At 45.5% G+C, this 22,167-nt stretch overlaps 1 protein-coding gene across 4 annotated transcripts in view; it reads left to right on the top strand.

Moving 5' to 3' along the window:
* Positions 1-1,541: 1,541 nt before the first annotated feature.
* The window catches only part of LOC113136836 (sodium bicarbonate cotransporter 3-like), a 28,965-nt gene continuing 8,339 nt past the window's right edge, over positions 1,542-22,167 (top strand). Inside the window, exons 1-9 of one of the 4 annotated variants that reach the window (XM_026317926.2) lie at positions 1,542-1,716; positions 12,438-12,519; positions 13,206-13,346; positions 13,428-13,566; positions 14,152-14,312; positions 14,392-14,541; positions 16,095-16,415; positions 18,895-19,013; positions 21,852-22,009. In XM_026317926.2, coding sequence (XP_026173711.1) covers positions 1,672-1,716; positions 12,438-12,519; positions 13,206-13,346; positions 13,428-13,566; positions 14,152-14,312; positions 14,392-14,541; positions 16,095-16,415; positions 18,895-19,013; positions 21,852-22,009 — 1,316 coding nt within the window. In that variant the 5' untranslated portion in view covers positions 1,542-1,671. Of the gene's footprint in view, positions 1,717-8,872; positions 9,256-12,437; positions 12,520-13,205; positions 13,347-13,427; positions 13,567-14,151; positions 14,313-14,391; positions 14,581-16,094; positions 16,416-18,894; positions 19,014-21,851; positions 22,010-22,167 lie in introns of those variants that run through there. The other 3 variants (XM_026317925.2, XM_026317927.2, XM_026317929.2) reach the window with 3 other exon arrangements.

Below are 22,167 nucleotides of genomic sequence, written 5' to 3' on the forward strand. Positions count from 1 at the left end.
AAACCTCAAACTGATTCAAATAAATGAAGCAAAAAGCAACGAAGCATCAAATTTGAAAAGCTGGAATCATGAAGTGTCTGGTATTTCTAAAAAAACAGGATTTGGAAAAATATTTGCTGATTCATTTTCAAATTGTTTTATTTGTTTGTAAAAGTTTACATAAAGCGAGGAAAAGCATCTTTAGAGGATTTATTTCTGTGTTTGTTTGTTCATTTGTTCGTTTTGCAGTGATGGACATTGTGAGGGTCATTTTTTTCCCCACAATAAACAAACAGAAAATTAACTGGAGGCTGAACTGACCTGAAACTAAAGAGCTCTCACTGTTGACACCAAGAAAACTGACTTTTATCCTCTTGCAGTACCAGTAATACTTTTCCCAAAGGTTTGCATACTGGGAATTAAGGTACTTTCTGAGAAAAAACACAAACATGTACTCACATTTCCAGGTAAAAATACTTTCCAGGACATGCTTCGGACCGTTAGGACACCTTCTGCTAACACAACCACAAAACACTGATGTTCTTACTACATTTACTGAATAAAGTTTTCATATTTCAGTACTTTCCTTTAGTAACTGAGAACAGAACAGCATTTTAAAACTACACACCCAACAACACGACAGCAGCGTTCACTGCACACAGACGCTGCCAAAAACTCCGTGAGAGAAAACACACTTCTAAGAGGAACTGCTGTCTAATTATTCAATAAACTATACGACCACATGATCCAAAACATTATTTACTACACTTCTGTTTAGGAAAATACACCTTTATTTCTGGAATTTAAAATACAGAAGCTATTTTCTAAGATTGTTAACATGATTAATATTTAACAAACAGATTAAACTACTAGGAATTTTAAGAAACAATTAAATTTGTCTTTTGGCAAACTACAGAAATATATAATAATGAGCAAATAAAATTCTAATAAAACACTGTCAGGGGCCACTGTGCTTAATGACTGGATTTGCATATGATTTTGTACTTATACTGACACTTTGAGGATTTTAAACTGTAAAAAATATTCAAATACCATAAAATCCAACTCTGCTTCTGTAATATCAGAAACAACAGTAATACCCCTGTAAAATTCAAACACCCACTGATCCTAGAAATGATACCTGTGAAATACAGGGACTATATATGAAATGTTCATATTCATTTTGGCCGAATATAACACTGAGAATAAGGTGTAATGCTAACACCGAGAAAAGTTAAGCCCTGCTTTAGGAGCCTAATATTTTATATCTACTCTTCTTTCCACCATACAGGTTCTAATTAATCATCCATAATAAGATTAGGATGAGGCTTTGTTTTTCATATGGCCAAACTACATGGTATCAGTGCTGACACGGCTCCACAGGATCTGGTTTACTGGTTTTAATAGTGAAGTTTGTTGTTTCACTGGGAACCAACAGACTGGAGCCTGCCTGGCTTTGTTATCGTCGTAGCTCCGCCCATTTCACCTTCCCGCTCGATGATTGGTGCAAGCGAAATCGCCGCTGTCGCCTCATTGGCTAAGATAGCCATCGGTCAGGAAGACGCGGTGTTGGCGTGTCGGGGCGGTTGTAAAGCGGAGGACGCGGAGCCGGCGGCGCTGAGGGAAACTTGGACGAAGCTTCAGCATCTTCGCGGAGAAGAGGACGAGGAGTTTTGTTAAGGTGGTGGTGAAATGGAGGAAGACCACAGCGAACAGATGCGGCCGCTCCTCACATCCGTAAGTTCCCGCTCTGCTCCCAGTGAACCTGTTAGCCGGCGGCTAACTGCTGTGCACGCTGTGAGTTAACTCGGAGGAAAGTGGAGGCTCCGGTCGAGATGGAGTCTCTGCTAGAAACAAACTCTCCGTCTAAACAAACTCTGTCTAAAATGTCTGTGAGCTACGAAAAACCGAACAACGGGTCGCAAACAACAGCCGGCGACCAAGGGCTTTTGTTTTTAAGGGACCACGCTTACGCCAGGAAGTGGAGCAGCGATGCGTGCCGTTTTCTCGTAAGAACGGAACCGCCTTAGAAAATTGAGTAATTGTTGGTTCAGAGATGCGGCGCGAACATCTCTGAGCATTGTGAACCAGCTAAAGACATGGCGTTGACTCGTCATGAACTACACTTACAGTCGGCATGAAGCACATCCACCCAGCTGTGCTCATTTTGATGACATTTAAGCTTTTTTTGTTGTCTTGTCTTGTTATTCCTATTACCCTCTCTAACACCACGCACACCGTTCCGAGTGTTCGTGCTTTACAGATCAGCCTGTAAACGAAAGTAAAATCAAACTTTTCCGATAAGTTTTCTCAAACCTACCTTTAGATGACATGCCGAATCTGAGAATTAGCTGTTATTAATCAGAAATAACTGTTTGGTTTGTTGTCCAGTGTATACACTTTCGCCGGTAAGCACATATACATGAAATTAGCAAGTTAACTAATAGAGTTCGGTTTTCAGGTTTAACTCTATCACTGGTATCTCTTACGTTAAGTTGGTGGAAAACACATGTCGTGATTTTTTTTCGACTTTCTCGTGAACTTGTTGACGTGTTCTCGAGCAAGGCAGCAAAAGAAAGATTCACAGTGTGAAGATGAGTGTGAGGAGCCTCTGCTTGGACGCCATTATGGTGCAGTCAAGTGAAAAGGTTGGAGCTTTGTCTGAGTCTGAGAGACTGGAGGTCGGCCTAAGACCACTTTAGCAAAGCTCAGCATCCAGACCAGCTCCAGTGATGCTGCTCTGTAGCTGACCTCTGACCCCTGGGGTCAGGAGGTCGGACGTTAGGTGGGTCAACATGAGTTTGAGAGTCTCTTTAACACAAACTCTGCTGAGTTTGGTTTTTGGGTCCATCCTGCTGGAGGCTGCCCTGCTGTTACCATGGAGACCAGACAAGGAGGAGGAGTTGTTTATTAGTTTATTTAGATTTGTTTGTTTACTCATTTTTACTCTTTTAGGTCAGATTGAAGTTGTACTGAATGCTGACTTGACCGCTCCTGTATTTTTAACTCTACAGGAAACCGTAGGTTTCTAAAGGACCAGTCCGGTCAGTTTTTATAGACACAGTATTTTCCAACACTGGACAGAGGCTGAGCCCGGCGCTGAATGGCCTCTTCTCACACTTAATGTCTGTCAGGGACCAGCCTGTTTTACTCTGTGCCATAGACCTCACTGGGTTCCAAACAGTTGTTCCGTTAGCGAGAGTCAGCTGCACATGCACGGCTCTCTGCTTTGTGCACACACGCTGTAAAAACCCAGGGCTGTTCGCAGCCTTTGGGGAAACACTTAGAACAAATATTTGGGTCAGATGTTTTGTAATGAAGGAACATGCCACCCAGTGCAGAGGGCTGTGGCACAGACGAGCTAAACCAGGCTGGAGAAAGAAATTTCAGAGGAACGAAAATAATGGTCGGTTGCTGTGTAGTGTTAATATTTGCCTTTCAGTGATCAGTTTCCTCGTGCGATAACGTTTTTTTAACGGCGTATTAGAGGTTCCTGCCCTGCTGACACAGTTAGGAGCTTCAGGTGGAACAATGATGGCTCATAATGAACCAAAGGGCACATGGTTGTAACTTTGTGTTGGGATCTGTTGCCGTATTTGCAGGTGTATTAAAGGGGCCGGGCACTGGGCTCTGTGACCTGTCCTGAGTCACTCTGGTTAATTTTCATAACATCGCTCTTGTTGTTTGTCGCTGCTCTTACCAACATGTGGACACACTCAAAGTTAAATATGTACTTTGACAGTAAGAAAAATCTCAGAGGTTTAGCAATCTGAGGCTCAAGATTCTGTAAGAAGATGATTGTTGGGCCTGAAAAGCAGGAAAATATTGTTTTTCTACACAAATTAAATACACGTTTCACTTCTCAGGCCTGCAACAGTTATTCTGTGGTTATTCAAATGAGCCAGAGTGGGGAAATAAACAGTCAAATCTGGACCTTGAACTGCTGAGAACCACTTCTCTAACCTGTGAGCTTGTGAGAAAGACAACATGACCCAGTTTGGGGGAAAACAACAGAACTTCTGGCAGCTGAACCTAGTATCTAACCTGGACCAGAGTGTTGGTGTGCCTCTGCAGGCCTCTCAGTCTGCTTCTCATTTGCAGCTGGTGTTGCTGGTCTACGGTCGGTCTTTATCACTAGCAGATGTGTGTGTAAGCAGAGAGATTCCCTCTCTAACACTGTGCTCGAACATCATATCTGTTGTTGACTTCCTGTTGTAGATATTCCATGGAAACAGAGGTGAAGCCTTTCACTCCCTTCATTCAAATCACTGAGCTGTGCACAAATGGCAGCTGTGTGAAGCTATGAAGCTCTGACGGAGCAGCTCTTTGTTTGGTGCAGTGGGAGGGAAGTGGCAGCTCTCTGAAGGTTTTCAGCTCAACTATAATGCGACATTTATTAGGATGTGAGATCCAGAGCAGCAGCAGCGGCAGCAGCAGGAGGTCAGGGATTGTCCAAACAGGTGGTCTTGATGTGGGGAACTGGGCTAACAATACACTTCAGGGTGAAATGGCTGAATGCAGTGTCAGGGGTGCAACCAACCGGTTCTCTCTCCATTCAAAAGGAATCTCATGTTGAGAATGTTTTTCAGATACAGTTCCCAGAACAGCATCTGGTCAGTCTGAGCCAGTATTGCAGGACTGATGCAGACTGGTTATCGAGGTGTACCTAATAAACCGACATCTCCTAAATGTGTTCAGTACTTTTCTTGACTGTATGTTATATTTCATGTGAGGACAAAATCAAGCACACACACACACAGACTGTACCAGTGAGTAGCGTTAGTGCCGTCGAGTCCCAGGTGACTCGTGCTGACGTCAGCGGGCTCGTCCACGGTGACTCGTCGCCCCCTGGTGGGCTGTCGGACGGAAACGAGTCTGCAGGGAAGCTGAAAGGAAGAGAAGTGTGGCTCTTTGGTTTTGTTTTTTTTTTTCACTTTGCTCTCAGTTTCTGAACCCGAGTGTTTCTGCTAAAGGTTAAGTTTGGGCTGTGTGCATGTTCTTTTACTGAACATACAGAAGCTTTGGATGGTCCCTGTCAGAGCACTGTCGAACAGTACTATAACCAACCGACGGGTGTTGCAGCAAAAGTTTAAACGCCCTAAAATTCCCAGAGTACGTCGTCGTCTGGTTGAATATGTGCAAACCCAGTACATCATTTTATAACGTGAACGCTCTTCCCTCTGTTTTCAGTGTGATGGTCATTAGTCTAGAATTAGTCTAAATGTGTGTGACAGACCAGACTCGGATCACCATGAAATCTTCTGATCCCATCCCTGTTCCTTAAAGGATGAACCCAAGGCCTCCCTGTTGGACCACCCTCAGGACGGGTGTTAGACTCTGTTTCTGTTTTTGTGGACTCAACAGAAATGACCATGAAGTTGCTGAATTTCTAAAGGTGTTTGTGTTTGTTCTGCTGAAAAGAGTTTTTATTAAGGAACTAATCTGCAGAGCGTTTGATAATGGAGGTCTATGGAATGAAAGTTCTGGATTCACACACATTACGCTGAGGAGACCACATTCGTTGTTGCTGTCAGTCTCTGGATGGGGTCCGGACTCAGCCGCATGATGTACAGCCTCAGTAGTAAAGTTGTTGTTGAAGCAATAAACAGTTTGAACTGGCTGCTGGGAGCCCACTGCTGTTTCTGACTGGCTGATCTCTGTCTGAGTAGGTGTGTGTATGTGTGTGTGCGTTTTCCCACAGTTCCTGGTGTGTTTAGTGAATGTCGGTCGCTGCAGTGCAGATGTGATTTTCCTCTCAGCTGATTCTCCTAATATGGCAGCGACTGCACCGAGACGTCTGTGGGGGGGCCTGGGAGCAAATCTGGTTTTATTATGGCTGTGTGTCTTGTGTGTGTGTGTGTGTGTGTGTGTGTGTGGTGTGGTGTGTGTGGTGTGGTGTGGTGTGTGTGTCTTGTGTGTGTGTGTGTGTGTGTGTTCAATCATATTCAGATCTTATAATAGCAGAGCGTTTTATTTTAAACTCCTGCCAAAACAAAAACTGACATTAGTCTTTCAGCCCACGCACATCAGGCTTCATCGAGATTAGAGCTCAGCTGATTAGTTGAATTTAATCTTGAATCAGTTGTTTGTCTTTATGTAATAATGTCCAGATACAACTGGTTCCAGACTGTCAGCTAATGAAAAGATCATCAGGAACCAGGACAGTGACCTGCTTGTTGTAACCACAGCTGCTACTTTAAGTCTTTTTCTAATGAAAACGCTGAAAAATCTTCTCTGGTTTCATCTTTTGTGTCTCAGTCTGAGATTTTCTTCATTTCAGATCATTATGGGATTAGATTTAGTTCACTTACTGTCATATATGACAGAGATACACTTCACATTTTCACACGTGAGGAGTTAGAGCCAGTAAATGTTTTGGCTTTTTGCTGTAAAGTGACTGAAACAATTCATCAGTTATCAGAATGTACAGTTGCTTCTCGTTGCTTTAGTCCTTTAGACACTTCTCTCTGGGTTTTTACCTGTTACTGTGTGAATCTGTTACCAGAATTGCGTCGAGTTCAGCTTTTCAAAATAAAGCCCCTCACAGGAAGCGGTTTAATAATGTGCATATAAGCTCTCCATAATGTTGTGTTGGCCCTGGCAGTAAGAGGACCGCTTACCTGCCCTCAGGCCCTGATGTGCCCTGTGGACATGCAGGTGACATCAGAGCTCACCTGTGCAGTGTAGGCAGCAGACACCTCAGGCTCCTGATACGTGACGTTGTTCAGATTAATAGAGCTGTCTGCCATGTTGGGAAGTTTGGGATGAGGTCAGTGCAGCTGTGGAAATGTTTATAAATCTGACTGTTGTGTTGGTTTGCAGGTTTCTAATGGAAAGAAAGTCTTGTGAGCAAACCTTCTTCCTCTTTAAGACGACACTATGTTTGGTTTCATTTCTGTGGGTTTTTGTTCTAGTCCCCTTGTGTTTTTCCTGTTCTTCCTGCAGTGCACCGTGTGCACAGGGTGCACTGCAGCATGACACTGGTACTGTACGATTTTGTTCTTTGCTTTCTGCTCGTTTTGCTGCGTGACTTTATAGCGACCTTCTTCTTAGAGAAAGAAGCAAAGATATGTTTACATTGGAAACTACTGTCGCTGTGTCACAGTGAATTACCTTTTTAATAACTTCAGCATGTACAGTGGCATTGAAAAACACAGGTAGCTCTCCTTTAGAAGCCCAGAGACTAGGACTAGAGAATATTTGCCCTGTTAAATTATAGCATGAGGGCAGATACAATCCCAGGGGATTGAAATGAGAATAAAACTGAACTCTTCTCCTGCAACATGTTGACATATCATGCTTTAAGTTGATTTGTTGAACCCCACTTCCAGCAGCTTCAGACCAACCTGCTGGTCCATTTGTACCAGTGTCTCCACCTGCTGAGTCTCAGCCCAGTGTTCTCTCAGTTTGAGCTCTGGGTTTGGTCTCCACCTCCTCCTGAGGGAAATCTCTAGTTCTTTAGCTGCTAAAGCTCCACTATGTTCACCAGCTGGTCTCTGACTGGGTCTGTCTGCTGTTTGCTGCTGAGCAGGTAGAGTACTGTGCCTTTTTACAGCTGCTGAAACACTGAGGACCAGGGAACCAGAACCCTGAACACTGGGCTGAGACTCTCTGTAAAGCTGCAGGTTCACACATATTTCACATTGTGAATTCATCGTCTTGTGTCCAGCAGCCGCCCTTTCAGCTCCTGATAAGAGGAGAGGTCAGGAAAAAGCCGCTCTTTCTGGGTTTCTGTCAGATGACAGTTTCTTTTCTTGAGCCCGGGGCAGAGCGGAGCTTAGTGTCTATATTCGGTCATTTTTTCACATGGTGCGTTTGTGGTTGTGTGTGTGCTGGATCACGAGAGGAAATGTTAAACCTCATCTCGTGTGTTTGTGTGGATGTCTCTGTGCTCATGAAGTCGCTTGTTGTTGTTCCTCATCAGAATTCCTGAGCTGAGTGGAAAAGAATTGGTTTGAACTGGGAGGGAAGAGACTTTCCAAACTATTGTTGTTGCAAAATGGAAATCGTTAGTTGTTTACAAATGCAGGACCCAAAAGTGCTCCCATTCAGACGCTGGAACAAACGGAAGCTCCACATTCAGAGAAACATGAGCTCCCACAGCCTAATTGATTTAGTTCTGCTGCTGCTGTGCCACTTTGAGCCGATCAGGTCAGTCACCGTGACTCTCAGACTCCCTGATCCACAGCACAGCCCCTGACCAGCATTAGCAGAATTACAAAGCCACCATCGGTGAATCAGCAAACAAGAGGTTCAGGATGGGTTTGGATTTTCCTGCTGGTGGTCAATCCTGCACAGTCAGTAAGAATAAAAATGGGCCTTACAAACACTTTCTATCATTTGTTTCTTCAGTTTCTAGTTGACATGGAACTTGCTGGTTTCAGTTGTTCTTGATACGACTTTTGTCTTGATTCATGGCTAGTCGGCCTTGGACTTTACATGGGATTTGTTGCTCTTCACTTAGACCTTGATTTGGGACGTGTTAGTCCGATTTGTTGTTGTTGAATTTTGGCTCAGGCCTTGGCTTTGGACTTCACAATCAGGCCTCTTGTGGAACTTGGATTTGTTTGTCTTTCACTGGAGATTCATTCATGACCAGGACTTGTTGGTCTTGGACTCAGGACTGAATAGCCCAGACTGGAAGAGGAGCATGTGGGCTGCTGCCTGTCAGCGTGGAGGAGTCTTTGAGAAATGACGTGTTTCTGGAGCTGGTTTCAGTTTGACCTCCTCTGTCGTTTTTCTGCTCAGAAATGTGGATGAGACTGCAGATGCCCCTCCTCCTCCCCTGTGTGTGTGTGTGTGTGTGTGTGTGTGTGCGCGCGTGTGTGCGTGTGTGTAGGCGTGTGTGTGTGTGTGTGTGTGTGTGTAGGCGTGTGTGTGTGTGTGTGTGTGTGTGTGTGTGGTTAGGCGGTGGTTACTCTCTCAGGCGCTCGGTGAAGCAACATGCTCGGCTATAAATACAAGAGTGATAGCAGGAGTTCTGCTGGCAGAGCAGTGTCCGTATTGCTTTACTGAACCAGGATGACGACCAGAACCAGACTCTTGTGATTTTAAAGCCAGTTTGTGTCTGAGCTGCTGGACTCCTTCCTGTCTTCCACAGCTTCACACTGCGCAGTTTAGCAGCACAAAGTTTTTCACTTGCTTTGGACGTTTCTTTTTCCTGAGTGCTGCGTGGAATCTGACGAGAGGTCATTTGACACGGTTTTGGACGGAGCGGCAATGGGAGACTTCTGGGGGGATATTGCCAGTCAGATGGCGTCCAGATCCCTGTCACCGGTACGTAACCGTCAGCTCCATGTGGCTGCTTTTCATTGTTTTGTGGTAATAACTTTGCATGGAGTCCTTAAAGTGACAGAGGAGACTATGAGCAGACGATGCCTGATTTTCAACTTTGCTGTGGCCATGACACATTTGCAGAAATGAGTGTTCAAACAGGAAAATATCTCACCACTGTGACCGATCAGGACTGAGCCCATGTCAAACTGACATCCTGCCTCTGCAAACGCCGCCAGATATATGAATGTCATGAACAATCGTCAGTGTGTCAAGTATTGAATCCATTAATCCAGCAAAGATTATTATTTTCACAGATTGTGTTTGTTGTCACTGGAGAAGAATCAAATGTTTGCATTCAATCAAAGAGTCAGTTGATCATTAGATTAACCGATCGATCACAGATTTGGCAGTCTTTGTATTATATGTATTACACCATGGTTCTAAATACAGTTTGATTAATTAAAACATACACTGCACTGCTGTTGATAAAGCAGTCGGAGCAGAGTCCCACTGTGATCCTGTTTGATTATTAATGTTTCACAAGATAAAGTTGAGGTCAAGACCAAAGTTAACCAACGTTCCCCAGTGGGAACTCTTGACTGGTTATCACAGCCCTAAAAACAGGACTTAGTCTCAGGGAACTTGGGAAGAAAAGCTCAGCCTGCGTTGCAGACAGTTCTTCTACACGCTGGACATCTGAGACCAGATCTGGAAATCCTCATCCTCAGATTCCTACAGCACGACTTTTATTTTTAGATGCATCAAAGTGAATCTTTCTACCAGGTTACCTATTCCGGTCTTTCCCTTCACTTTCCACTGAAAAGAAATGCAGTCACGTCACCACCTTCCTCCTCCTCAAATGTCTTCGTGCAGCTGTGATGCATTGACAGCTGAGATGCTGACATGACGTGTGTTCAGGTTTCACACCCCACTGCAACACCGACCTCGCCCGTCGGTGACCTACGAAGTGGAATCAGGTAGATGACAGCTGTCTGATACCTGGTGCTGCTTTTTTCTTCCCTTGGAGATGTTGGACATGACAGCAGACGTTTTCTGATTGGAGACTTAATAAGGCAGTTAATCTGTTGCTGCTATTTAGCAAACCCTGGTTGATATAAACAGGCAGGACCATAACAATCATCAGTCAGTGGTCCGACACAGGGGTTCCACTGGCTCTGACACAGGGGTTCCACTGGCTCTGACACAGGGGTTCCACTGGCTCTGACACAGGGGTTCCACTGGCTCTGACACAGGGGTTCCACTGGCTCTGACACAGGGGTTCCTGTGTCCTGATTTTGTCCAGATGTGCCTCAGATTAATTTTCAGGTGAAGTGATTCATTGTTTTGAGTCTAAATGAAAATGTTAAATGTTTCAGAGCTGAACTTAGAGGAGTTGGCACCATAACCATACCTGCTGCAGAATCAGCAGAGCCCACGTTTGTCCGCTTGCTGTTGCCTGCTGCCACTGGGTTCATGTGAAAACAGACGCTATGAGGACAGGAAGGGAGGAATCCTCTAATCTCTGAGTCCATCGGACTGTAAAATCTATTATAAAGTCTCTTTAGTCTCGATGAACCGGATGGATACGTCTTTCCGCTCTCCTGACCTGCAGCTTATTTGGACCAGGACCTGAATCATCAGACAGCACCTGGCAGAAATGGAGCCTGTTGTTCCTCCCTCATCTTCTGTTCTGTGAAGACCACCTGAGATCTTTTGAATGGTGGGGGCTGCAGTACACTAATGCAGTCCAGAGATAAGCCAGCAGCCCTGTGCAAAGGTTTTAGGGGTTCTAGGGTTTGATCACAGCAGAATGTTTAGTTATGGAGGTCTGAGAAAGTCCTGAGTGAAACCGTGTGAGGTCTGTGTCGTCAACAACAGCGAACAGTGTAATCCTGCTTTAATCAGCTGATGGTTTACATGTGTGTAGCGGAGGATCGGGTGTGCGTGCGTGCGTGTGTGTGGTGGAGCTGTTTCCTGTCAGTGTGCGGCCTGTCGGCGTGTTGCTGTGCAGACAGACAGTGGCTCAGTCACAGCACGGTTAGCACCAGCCGGCGTGAAGCTGCACTTCCTGTCTATCGCACAGGTCAGGTGTTTTATCCGGCTCAGCTGTGCACAGTCAACACTCGGATCCTCTTCACCCTGTTGTGTTTTTCTGTTCCTCTCATGGAGCCTCTCCTGCACCGGCCCCCCAGGTCCGTGCATCTACAGGATCCGTCCCTGCTGACGTGCCTGGTGACCAGCTGTCAGGCTACTTCCTGTTGACATCAGCGCTGACAGATGAGTCATGGCGCTCCCATCAGCTCCGAATGTGGCAGCAGCTGCACAGTTAGGAAACAAACAGTTTAAAGAAGACGCACTGGGAAGGAAGTTTCTGTACCTTGATGTGCTTTTTGTTGGAAACACACTTTGACGTGTGGACAGGAGGAAAGAAAAACTACAAAACCTGCAGCTGTTTTCTGTTTCGGGGGTTTTGTGTAATTCAGAGGTGACAGAAAATAGTCGTCTCCACTGCCTTTTGTTGGTGCTGCTCGTACAAACTGCACTACAGGGCAGGTGATGGTAAAATCCAAACTCCACCGTGCCTGAGCCTTACTACTCTGTGCACCACTCAACGTGTTTTCACCACACACAGGATTTCCGTGTTTGAACTGGCTGTTTTATTACCTACTTGATGTCACTTTAATGGCACTCAGCACAGGACTGCAGGATTGGGCCTGGACTGCAGCCTGCTCATAAAACCCAAAGTATAACAGACTTTCTCAACATGAATTTCCCATCATATGTGAGATCAGCAGCTAATCACAGGGTGACACGCAGACTCACACTCACATTCACACTCACAGGCCATTTAGATTCAGCAACCGACAGCTGAGAAAACAGCTGAGAAACCCTGTGCTTTTATAAATCGCACATGAAGAGCACAGCATTCACACATCTGTTTATTTTTGTATGAAGGCACAGTTGTCAGCACAGTTGGCTGCTCTTCATACTTCAGGCCCTGAGACATGTTCAGACTTGGATTTTAGCCTCAGGTCAGAGTCCGGGTTGCATCTGAGTAACAGTCAGTGAATGTGTCTCAGTGACATAAGTACAGACCGGTATGTGTGTGTACAGTCATCTGCTGTGTCTGAGGTTCACCACCCAGAACATCTTCATTATTAGTTTTTTTTTTTTTTCTGCAGGGGAACGATGAGGAGGCGGTGCTGGACCAGGGGAAGACCAGCTCCACCCTCTTCACCAACTTTGAGAAAGAAGAACTAGAGAGTAAGTCCTCTCTGTCTACACACAGTCTCTGCGGCAAAGCAGCTTCAGTCTGTGTTTACAGACAAACAGCCAGTAGCAAACGCAGCTCAGCCCGTATTTACATGTTTCCTGCTGCTACGGAGACTCAGCCAGTGTGACGTTTCAACCAAAGCCACCGTGACGAGAGATTTATGGACCCAGATCTGACACTCTGGCTAATTTTAGACAGACTGATCCTTCAGCTGGTGTCAGCCTAAAAGAAATGACATGAAGAGAAAAATGCTTATGTTCCTCAGAGTGAAAATACTAGAATAAGGATTATGCTGATATCGCAACTGAAATTCATATAATCAACAATATGTGTCAAACACTGAGCAGCATCTAGTCCTGATCAGATTAAAGCTGCAGTGTAGGAGGAAACTGTCTGTGCGGGTCGTGTTCACTAATCCACTTCTTCTTATTAGTGTTTCCAACTTAAACTGAAGAAAAACCCTGGTTATAAAAAGTAAAAAGGGCAGGAGACTTCCCACCACCACCGTCTGTCTTTAACATGTAGTGTCATTTATATGAGAAGCACAGTATGAACATTCCTGGGTTAGACCAGATTCCTGCGTGTTTGTTAGAAGACATGTTCACCTTTGTGTGGACTTTCCCCCTGACAGTTCAGGTTTGAGTTAGGAGTGACTGCTCTGTTCGTACTCCATCAGGTCACAGGGCGGTGTACGTCGGCGTTCATGTTCCTCTGGGCCGTCAGAGCCGGAGACGCCATCGTCATCGAGGGCACAGACATCACCGGAAAAGACGGGACCGCTCAGACCGCGAGGACGAGTGGGAGTCACCTGCATACGGTCGGTCACGCCGTCTGATCACTCACACATTGGAGGGTGAGGTGCGGGTGACGTGATGACGAGTGTGTGTTGTCCCCACAGACACGCCGTCTCAGAGAGTGCAGTTCATCCTCGGGACAGAGGACGACGATGAGGAGCACATTCCTCACGACCTGTTCACCGAGCTGGACGAGCTCGCCTTCAGAGACGGAGACATCCAGGAGTGGAAGGAAATGGCCAGGTGGGCTAGTTTTGGGCTTTACCTTAAAACCGTTATTTCATTTAGCGTAACAGCTTTATTTCTTTAGCCTTTTATTCCTCTGCTCAAAAGAACACCACTCACCGTGTTACTCATAATGACACACTGCTTCACTTTGCTTTGATTAGAAATCCTTCAGACTTTATTTTTTAGGATTTGTATTTTGAGTTCAGGATGTTTCTTTGCTGATCGGTTTCCTCCTGAATCCTCTGAAGTTTTAGCCTGTTTGGAGTCACGCTAACCCCCGTGCGACTGCACTGTCTTTGCACAGACATGTTTCCTCTCCTTGTCACACCTGGTTCACATCAACTCAGCTGTGGTGCTGGACGTGAACCAAACAACACATGCCAAAACATTTCCCACCATATTTATGCTGTGAAGGGAAAGATTCCACATTTCTACTCTGTTTAGCTTCTGTTATAAGTTAGACTTATTCTGTTCTCCTGACTTGTGATCTGCTGTAACACTGCAGTTTCCCTTCAGGTCACTTCTTCTACCTGCCTGTCTTATTAATTGCCGGAAGAAGACTTGACCTGGGATTCATTGGTTGTGTCTGTGTGTGTTCAGGTGGTTGAAGTTTGAGGAGGATGTAGAAGACGGTGGCGAGCGCTGGAGCAAACCGTACGTGGCCACGCTGTCCCTGCACAGCCTGTTTGAGCTGCGATCCTGCATCCTGAACGGCACCGTGCTGCTCGACATGAGGGCCAACACCATCGAGGACATCGCAGGTCGGCGCCGGGCAGGCCTGAGCTAAGTGTCGGTACGGAGACGTAGCTTGTCGGCTAACCTCATTGTCCTCGCGTGCAGACATGGTGATTGACAGCATGGTGGCGACGGGTCAGCTGGAGGAGGCCGTTCGAGAGAAGGTGAAGGAGGCCATGTTGAGGCGCCACCATCACCAGAACGAGAAGAAGCTGAGCAACCGAATCCCGCTGGTTCGATCGTTTGCGGATATAGGCAAGAAACACTCGGACCCACATTTACTGGACCGGAACGGTGAGACCACAGCACTCTTGTCATTCGGACTTTTGGTTTATAAATACTCATCTGCAGATCTGTAGGATGTGCAGTTCTCAGAAGTATGGTGTCGTTCTATAGACATTCATATTTCATATGAATCACACAGATTCATGTGTCAGTTTAGTCTGATCCAGTTTAGTCTGATCTGTTTAAATCCATAAAATCAGCTCATGAACCTAAACGCAGCCAAAGGTTAGAAATGGCTTCATAAAATAACGGCAGCTCCAGTTTCTGCAACTCGTGAGTGTCAGCAGGACGGATTCTGAAGAGACACAGCAAAGTTAAAAGTTTAGCACGTAGCTGACAACAAACTCATGTAATTCATGTAACTTTGGACTGCTGGACTCATTTTTTCACAACACGTCTTCTGGTTTTGCTCGAATTCTGCTGTTTTCAGAAACTTCTTCAGTGTTTCTGTTTTAGTCGTCTCGTCAGGCAGAGTTCAGAGTTTATTGGTCGTTGGCCGAGGTAACGAGTGACAAGACGTCGGGTCTCTGGTTGTGCGTGGCATCGTGCCTGCATGCTGTGGCCTTGTGTTGTAGAGTTTTGACAGTTGGTGATTGTTTATGTCCTCAGCTGTGTTTTGGTCTGTTTTCTGCCCGTCAGCTCTAATCTGAGGTGACCTGCTGAGTCAGTGAGCTAATAACCAACTAATACCAGGTGACGAGTCAGCTATTTAATATCCGGGCTCAAAAATCCTGTTTGAGCGAGTGAGGAATGTTTTAATTCTGCACTTGGAGCTCCGCTGTGCTGAAACCTGCAGAAACCAGACCTGAAACTCTGCCAGTGCATGTGGTGTAATAAGGCTCCATGTTAGTTAGAGGTCATGAACACATGAGATTAAATATAAACAGCATCTTAAACATAGTTTCATCAGCAGGGAAAAGACGAGTACATAAACCTTAGTAGACCCATGTCACACATCCCATCCAGAGATTTCATTTGTTCTCCAAAACGCTGCTGTGAGCAGAGAGCAGCTAAAGTGGAACCAGAGCCTGTAAACAGTGACGGCCGTTCTCAGGTTCTGGAGCTGGTTTTTGGAAACAGACGGGCCTCCCATTGTTGGTGAGGAAGAACCATGTGAGCCAGGTCAGCGGTGTGGCTCCCTGCTGTGTTTTTAATAGTCTTTGGACAACAATGGAGGTCTACGGCATAGACCCATAAGCTGAACCAGGTTCTGGATTCACACACATTCATTGGTGCTGTTGGTCTCTGGATGGGATCTGGACTCAGTGACACACACATGCACAATCAGTGGCTGCATCTTTGAAGCACTGCTAGTGCCATAGTGAGTATTAGTCCACACTGTATGCTTCGTTGCAAACTCTGGTCCACCTCAGTGTTTGTTTGGGTTCTGATTCAGAGCGATGTCCTGATGCTTTTTGTGTGTCAGCAGCTTCCACTTGACTTTAACAACCCGCTTGAGCATCGTTCAGTCCCCCTGCAGCTGTTTCTGTCCTTTCACCTGATCATTCTTCTTCCTCTTCCAGGGGAGGGTCTGTCCTCCTCTCCCATGTCCCTGCTCCGTCGTCCTTCCGTCCCCAGCCTGCCCGCCTCGCCTCAGACCTCTCCCTCTCTGTACCGACATGACCGCCACCTCTCTGAACCCTACCCACATGGACTCACTGTACCCTCCCCCTACTCTCCACGTCGCTGCTCTGCTCCAGGGGGCCTATGGGGAGGGATCCCTGAGGTGGTGGTTCACCCACCTGTAAAGGAGGAAGACGAAGAAGAGAATGAGGAGGAAGAGTTCAGGGACAAACAGGACGGCCTCTCTTGTCAGGATCTGCAGTTTCTTCACAGTGACTCAGGCAAATACTGGCATGCTGCAGTGTGGGCCGCTGTACTCCCCAGCACCGTAACACTAACTGCAGAATAAAACCGCATGAAAACTCAAGCTACTCACTTACTGCTTGTGGTTTTGAAGGAACCAATCGCAGCTGTGGGCGTTGGCCTTTATTTTATTTACACACAGTATCAACCTTCCTCTAACAAGAGTGCAGTTTCTAACCGTTTCTCTAACCCCCCTCAGCTCTGTAAATCCTGCCTGTACGGTTTCTCTTTTATTTTGTCGACGTTGTGTGACAGGGTTAATGCAGCGCTGTGCTCTGCTGTGTGGGGTTTGTGTTGCGTTACATGGAAATGTTTGTGATGTGGGGAATCACTAAGAGGCCAAAGTGATTTCTTGCAGCCTGGACAGTGGAAACAGTATCAGGAGTCATGTGACATATTCCCTGTGGATCACCTGTGATCAAATGTGTGTTAATGATTTGTTGACTGCGCTAATGCCTCATCCTCTGACACCTCGTTACTGAGTCACTGTTCATGTGCTGAAGTTAATGGGTTTTTAAAAAAAAACAGGAAATTATCGGTGAGTTTGACGACACAGAGCACAGCAACATGCTGAGTCCAGTGGAACCAGACACAAAGACCTGGTGGATAATTAAAATAGCACAGAGTCGTACCTGCAGGTACCCAGATCCAGGCCCTGGTGTCTCTCAGCTATACTACTGCCCAGGACTCTGTGCTACCTACAGCCCTTCTGTTGTTATTCCAGCTTCTCTACCCTGTGTTGGCAAAGTCCGCTCCGTCAATGAGCCCCCCCTGCCACCTGGCCAAGGTCAGAAGAAGCCAGTAGTGGTTTCCAACAGCAGCCATGCAGGAGTCTCTGCAGCTCAAAGTGGGAACCAGTGGCTGCCAGAGCCAAGAGGCGGCGTTCTTTAGCCCAGAGAGAGTGGGACAAAGAAAGACCAACAACCAGGGTTAACATGGCTTTGGCTTTTTCACATGGAGAGAGTTCAAAGCAGCCAAAGGACTCACATTGGATCCACATGGGGCCTTCTTCCTTCTGGATGTGTTAGCATCTAAAGCTAACCTGTTGGTTTTGGTAGCATTAGCCACCTAGCATGGTCCTGACTGGACCTTTGGATTAAATGGATCTGATGTGGATTTGGGAGGAACTGGGGCTTTGGGTAACGTTAGAGCTTTGGGTCACAGTAGCAGGAACCAGAGCGTCTACTGGACTGACACATTTACTCCTCAGTCAGCTAACGCTAGCTTTGGACTGAACTCTTTGTCCCAACCAGGCATCCGTAGGTCACGTTGTAGCTTCAGGAAACAGGACGGGATGGGAGGGGCATAAAGCGGGGAGGCGGGGCTTATGGTGGGAGTTTGGGTCATTAGAGCCTCTAGAGGCCGCGCAGGTTTAAGTCAAGAGAAAACAAAAAATGGCAAGAATGGTAAATAGATGTTAAAAATAGAAATACAGTCCATTAAATGACGAACTGGACCACATGGAAGTGGAAATGCTGAAAGCGTTAAAAGGATCCGTAAAAATAAAATTTCTATACGAATATTTAGTTGTTTTTAGTAATTATTAATGCAGCTGTTTTGTCGCAGCGCTCAAATATAAATATATTTGTATCTCCTGCTTTAATAATAAACCTCTAAAGTAGTTTCCAGTGTTTCAGTCTGTGCAGCCTGATGTTATTTGGATAAATATTATGTAATATTTAGTAGGTGCAGTGTGTCATACACTCTGACTGGAGTCACTTCTGTTTCACAACTGAAGGGGAAATTTACAGAATGAGTTAGTGTGGCTGCACACACAGTGACATTTATGATGAGGTTTGGATATCCGGGACTGTAACAGGACACACGGGGCTGATGGGAGGCGCTGGTGTGTGTATGTGTGTGTGTGTGTATGTGTATGCGTGTGTGCGCGTCCAACACGTGTCTTCTCTGCCTTGTGGTTCTTCTGAGTCCTGTCTGTTCTGCAATCATGTGGTTTCAATCAGCAGCAGTGAAAACCTTGCTCAGCTCCAACAGACACAGCAGTCTGACGGACTGTCACAGCAGAATATCGTTAAAATGCAGATTAGAGCCGATTATTGTGAATTAAAACTGCAGCTCTGCTTCAGGTCCAGACATTTGCCCAGCTGCAGTTTGTGTAGATTGCAGGTCCAGTTTGATCCAATTCAAACTGTGGTGGCCTGATCCAGAGATCAGAGGTGAAACTAAGAGCTTTAAGAGTATTAGGTCATTTAAAGTCTCAGTGGGTCACCTGTCACGGCCCCATACCAGCTGCAGGGCCCAGTGAAAGGTCAAAATACCATTTGAATTCTGGGCTCACCCAACTCACATTTAACTGTGTGTCATCGAGTGGCTGCAAACAAAGACAGTGGATCTGAGACCTCAGCAGGTTTCTGTCAAAACCCCAGGTCTGGCCTCAGATCAGAAGCACGCTGTAGTTTTCCTGTGAGTGATAATAGCATCTTTACACCTGTGCAGGTCTGCTTGCGTCTCCTCAGTCGGCTCCAGGAAACCTCGACAACGGCAAGAACGGCGAGAGCCGCATCAATGTGGGCAACGGGGGCAGCCGGGAGAACAGCACAGTGGACTTCAGCAAGGTAACGAACCTTGATGTTATCGAGCAGGTTGTTCTACGTGAGATGAAAACAGCGTGGAACAGTCTGCTGCTCAGGCTTTGCTCCCTAACTACTGTCTCAACACCTGCAGCTCCCATGAGCCGGTCCTGTTGTTTTGTCCTTATATTTTCATGGGACCTGCAGACTTCAGTCTCAGTAGTTTTCCCTTTGGAAACTAAAAATTTCAGTTTTAGCTTATTCCAGTGGAGTGTTGGGGGGGGGGGGGGGGGGGACTGGGACTGGGACTGGGACTGGGAAAGTCTGGCACTTACTGAATGTTAGGACATAATGGACCTGATGTCCCTGCAGGGTGAGACGCTGTGCAGTCTCATTATTTTACAAAATGCTGATAAATCAGGGCTGTTGATTTTCCTCTAGTATGATTCAGTCCCTGTCAGGCTGGGGAGGTTGGACTGAAGGTAAATATTAGCAGAGAAACTGTTTACATGCTGAAAAAACACGGCGGCCGGCACAAAGCCCGCTGTAAGTCTGTTCACCTGCCTGTCACCTGCTGTCGACCAATCAGCGGCCTGTGTCGAACACCTGTGCTTGACGTGCGTAACGCTTTCTGCTTCCAGACTCAACAGCTTTGTTGTTTCAGTGTAAATGGAAAATGTTGTTTTGTGATGGAAAAGTCACATGGAAGATTCATTTCAATGTTGAAACACGGGAGGCCCGTCTGTCTCCAACAACCTGCTTCAGCAGCCGAGAACGTCCAGCACTTTCTACAGTCTTTACAGAAAACGACACATTGTCACTTTTTAGCTTCGTTTGCTGAGTCTTACCCTAAAACCTCAGAGCAGAGATTCACTTCAAATAATCATCAAACCCCTTGAATGTGTCTGATATTTCACCAGTGAGCACATGTTCCTGTATCAGCAAGAACACACACTGTGGTTTGTTCTGACTGTGGCCCACACACACGTCCTACAGAGCAGTGCTGGAAGAAGTACTCACTCCTTACTGCAGTAGAAATACCACAGTGTTACAAGTAAAAGTCCTGCATTCAACACTTCTAATTTGAAGTATTTTATATACTGCTGGGTACCTGACGTTAACTACCTTATATACTTCTAATTTGAAGTACTTTATATACCGCCGGGTAGCTGACGTTAACTACCTTATATACTTCTAATTTGAAGTACTTTATATACCGCTGGGTAGCTGACGTTAACTACCTTATATACTTCTAATTTGAAGTACTTTATATACCGCTGGGTAGCTGACGTTAACTACCTTATGTACTTCTAATTTGAAGTACTTCATGTACCGCTGGGTACCTGACGTTAACTACCTTATATACTTCTCATTTGAAGTACTTTATATACCGCTGGGTAGCTGACGTTAACTACCTTATATACTTCTAATTTGAAGTACTTTATATACCGCTGGGTAGCTGACGTTAACTACCTTATATACTTCTAATTTGAAGTACTTTATATACCGCTGGGTAGCTGACGTTAACTACCTTATATACTTCTAATTTGAAGTACTTTATATACCGCTGGGTACCTGACGTTAACTACCTTATATACTTCTAATTTGAAGTACTTTATATACCGCTGGGTAGCTGACGTTAACTACCTTATATACTTCTCATTTGAAGTACTTTATATACCGCTGGGTAGCTGACGTTAACTACCTTATATACTTCTCATTTGAAGTACTTTATGTACCGCTGGGTAGCTGACGTTAACTACCTTATATACTTCTAATTTGAAGTACTTTATGTACCGCTGGGTAGCTGACGTTAACTACCTTATATACTTCTAATTTGAAGTACTTTATGTACCGCTGGGTAGCTGACGTTAACTACCTTATATACTTCTAATTTGAAGTACTTTATGTACCGCTGGGTAGCTGACGTTAACTACCTTATATACTTCTAATTTGAAGTACTTTATGTACCGCTGGGTAGCTGACGTTAACTACCTTATATACTTCTAATTTGAAGTACTTTATGTACCGCTGGGTAGCTGACGTTAACTACCTTATGTACTTCTAATTTGAAGTACTTTATGTACCGCTGGGTAGCTGACGTTAACTACCTTATATACTTCTAATTTGAAGTACTTTATGTACCGCTGGGTAGCTGACGTTAACTACCTTATATACTTCTAATTTGAAGTACTTTATGTACCGCTGGGTAGCTGACGTTAACTACCTTATATACTTCTAATTTGAAGTACTTTATGTACCGCTGGGTAGCTGACGTTAACTACCTTATATACTTCTAATTTGAAGTACTTTATGTACCGCTGGGTAGCTGACGTTAACTACCTTATGTACTTCTAATTTGAAGTACTTTATATACTGCTGGGTAGCTGACGTTAACTACCTTATATACTTTTAATTTGAAGTACTTTATGTACCGCTGGGTAGCTGACGTTAACTACCTTATATACTTCTAATTTGAAGTACTTTATGTACCGCTGGGTAGCTGACGTTAACTACCTTATATACTTCTAATTTGAAGTACTTTATGTACCACTGGGTAGCTGACGTTAACTACCTTATATACTTCTAATTTGAAGTACTTTATGTACCACTGGGTAGCTGACGTTAACTACCTTATATACTTCTAATTTGAAGTACTTTATGTACCACTGGGTAGCTGACGTTAACTACAGGCTGAAACTGTGTCTGCAGCAGGTTTGTGAATAAATGAGCAGAAACTCGTTCAGTGGTAACGAATGAGGAGAAAGAGGTGAAGCGTCTTTGTGCTGCAGGCTGCCGTGTTCACTACAGGCAAAAGCTCAGTCAGTGTTTGATCGTGTGTGTGTGTGTGGGGTGTGTGTGTGTGTGTGTGTGTGTTTCCAGGTGGACATGAACTTCATGAAGAAGATTCCTCCTGGTGCTGAGGCCTCCAACGTCCTGGTGGGTGAAGTCGACTTCTTGGAGCGACCGATCATCGCCTTCGTTCGTCTCTGCCCCGCCGTGCTGCTGAGCGGCCTGACCGAGGTGCCTGTGCCCACCAGGTAAACACACACACAGAGAACTACACAGCAAAGTGTTTAGATGCAGGACAGTGGACCGTCTCTGAATATTTTCCTGTCTGCAGACACTGAGCATGTTCTACCTGTCACGCAACAGTGAAGGTACAAGCAGATGAGGTTCTCAGTGGTGTTGCAGCCTT

The sequence above is a fragment of the Mastacembelus armatus genome, chromosome 16 (assembly GCF_900324485.2).
Source record: "Mastacembelus armatus chromosome 16, fMasArm1.2, whole genome shotgun sequence".
In the NCBI taxonomy this organism is placed as follows: domain Eukaryota; kingdom Metazoa; phylum Chordata; class Actinopteri; order Synbranchiformes; family Mastacembelidae; genus Mastacembelus; species Mastacembelus armatus.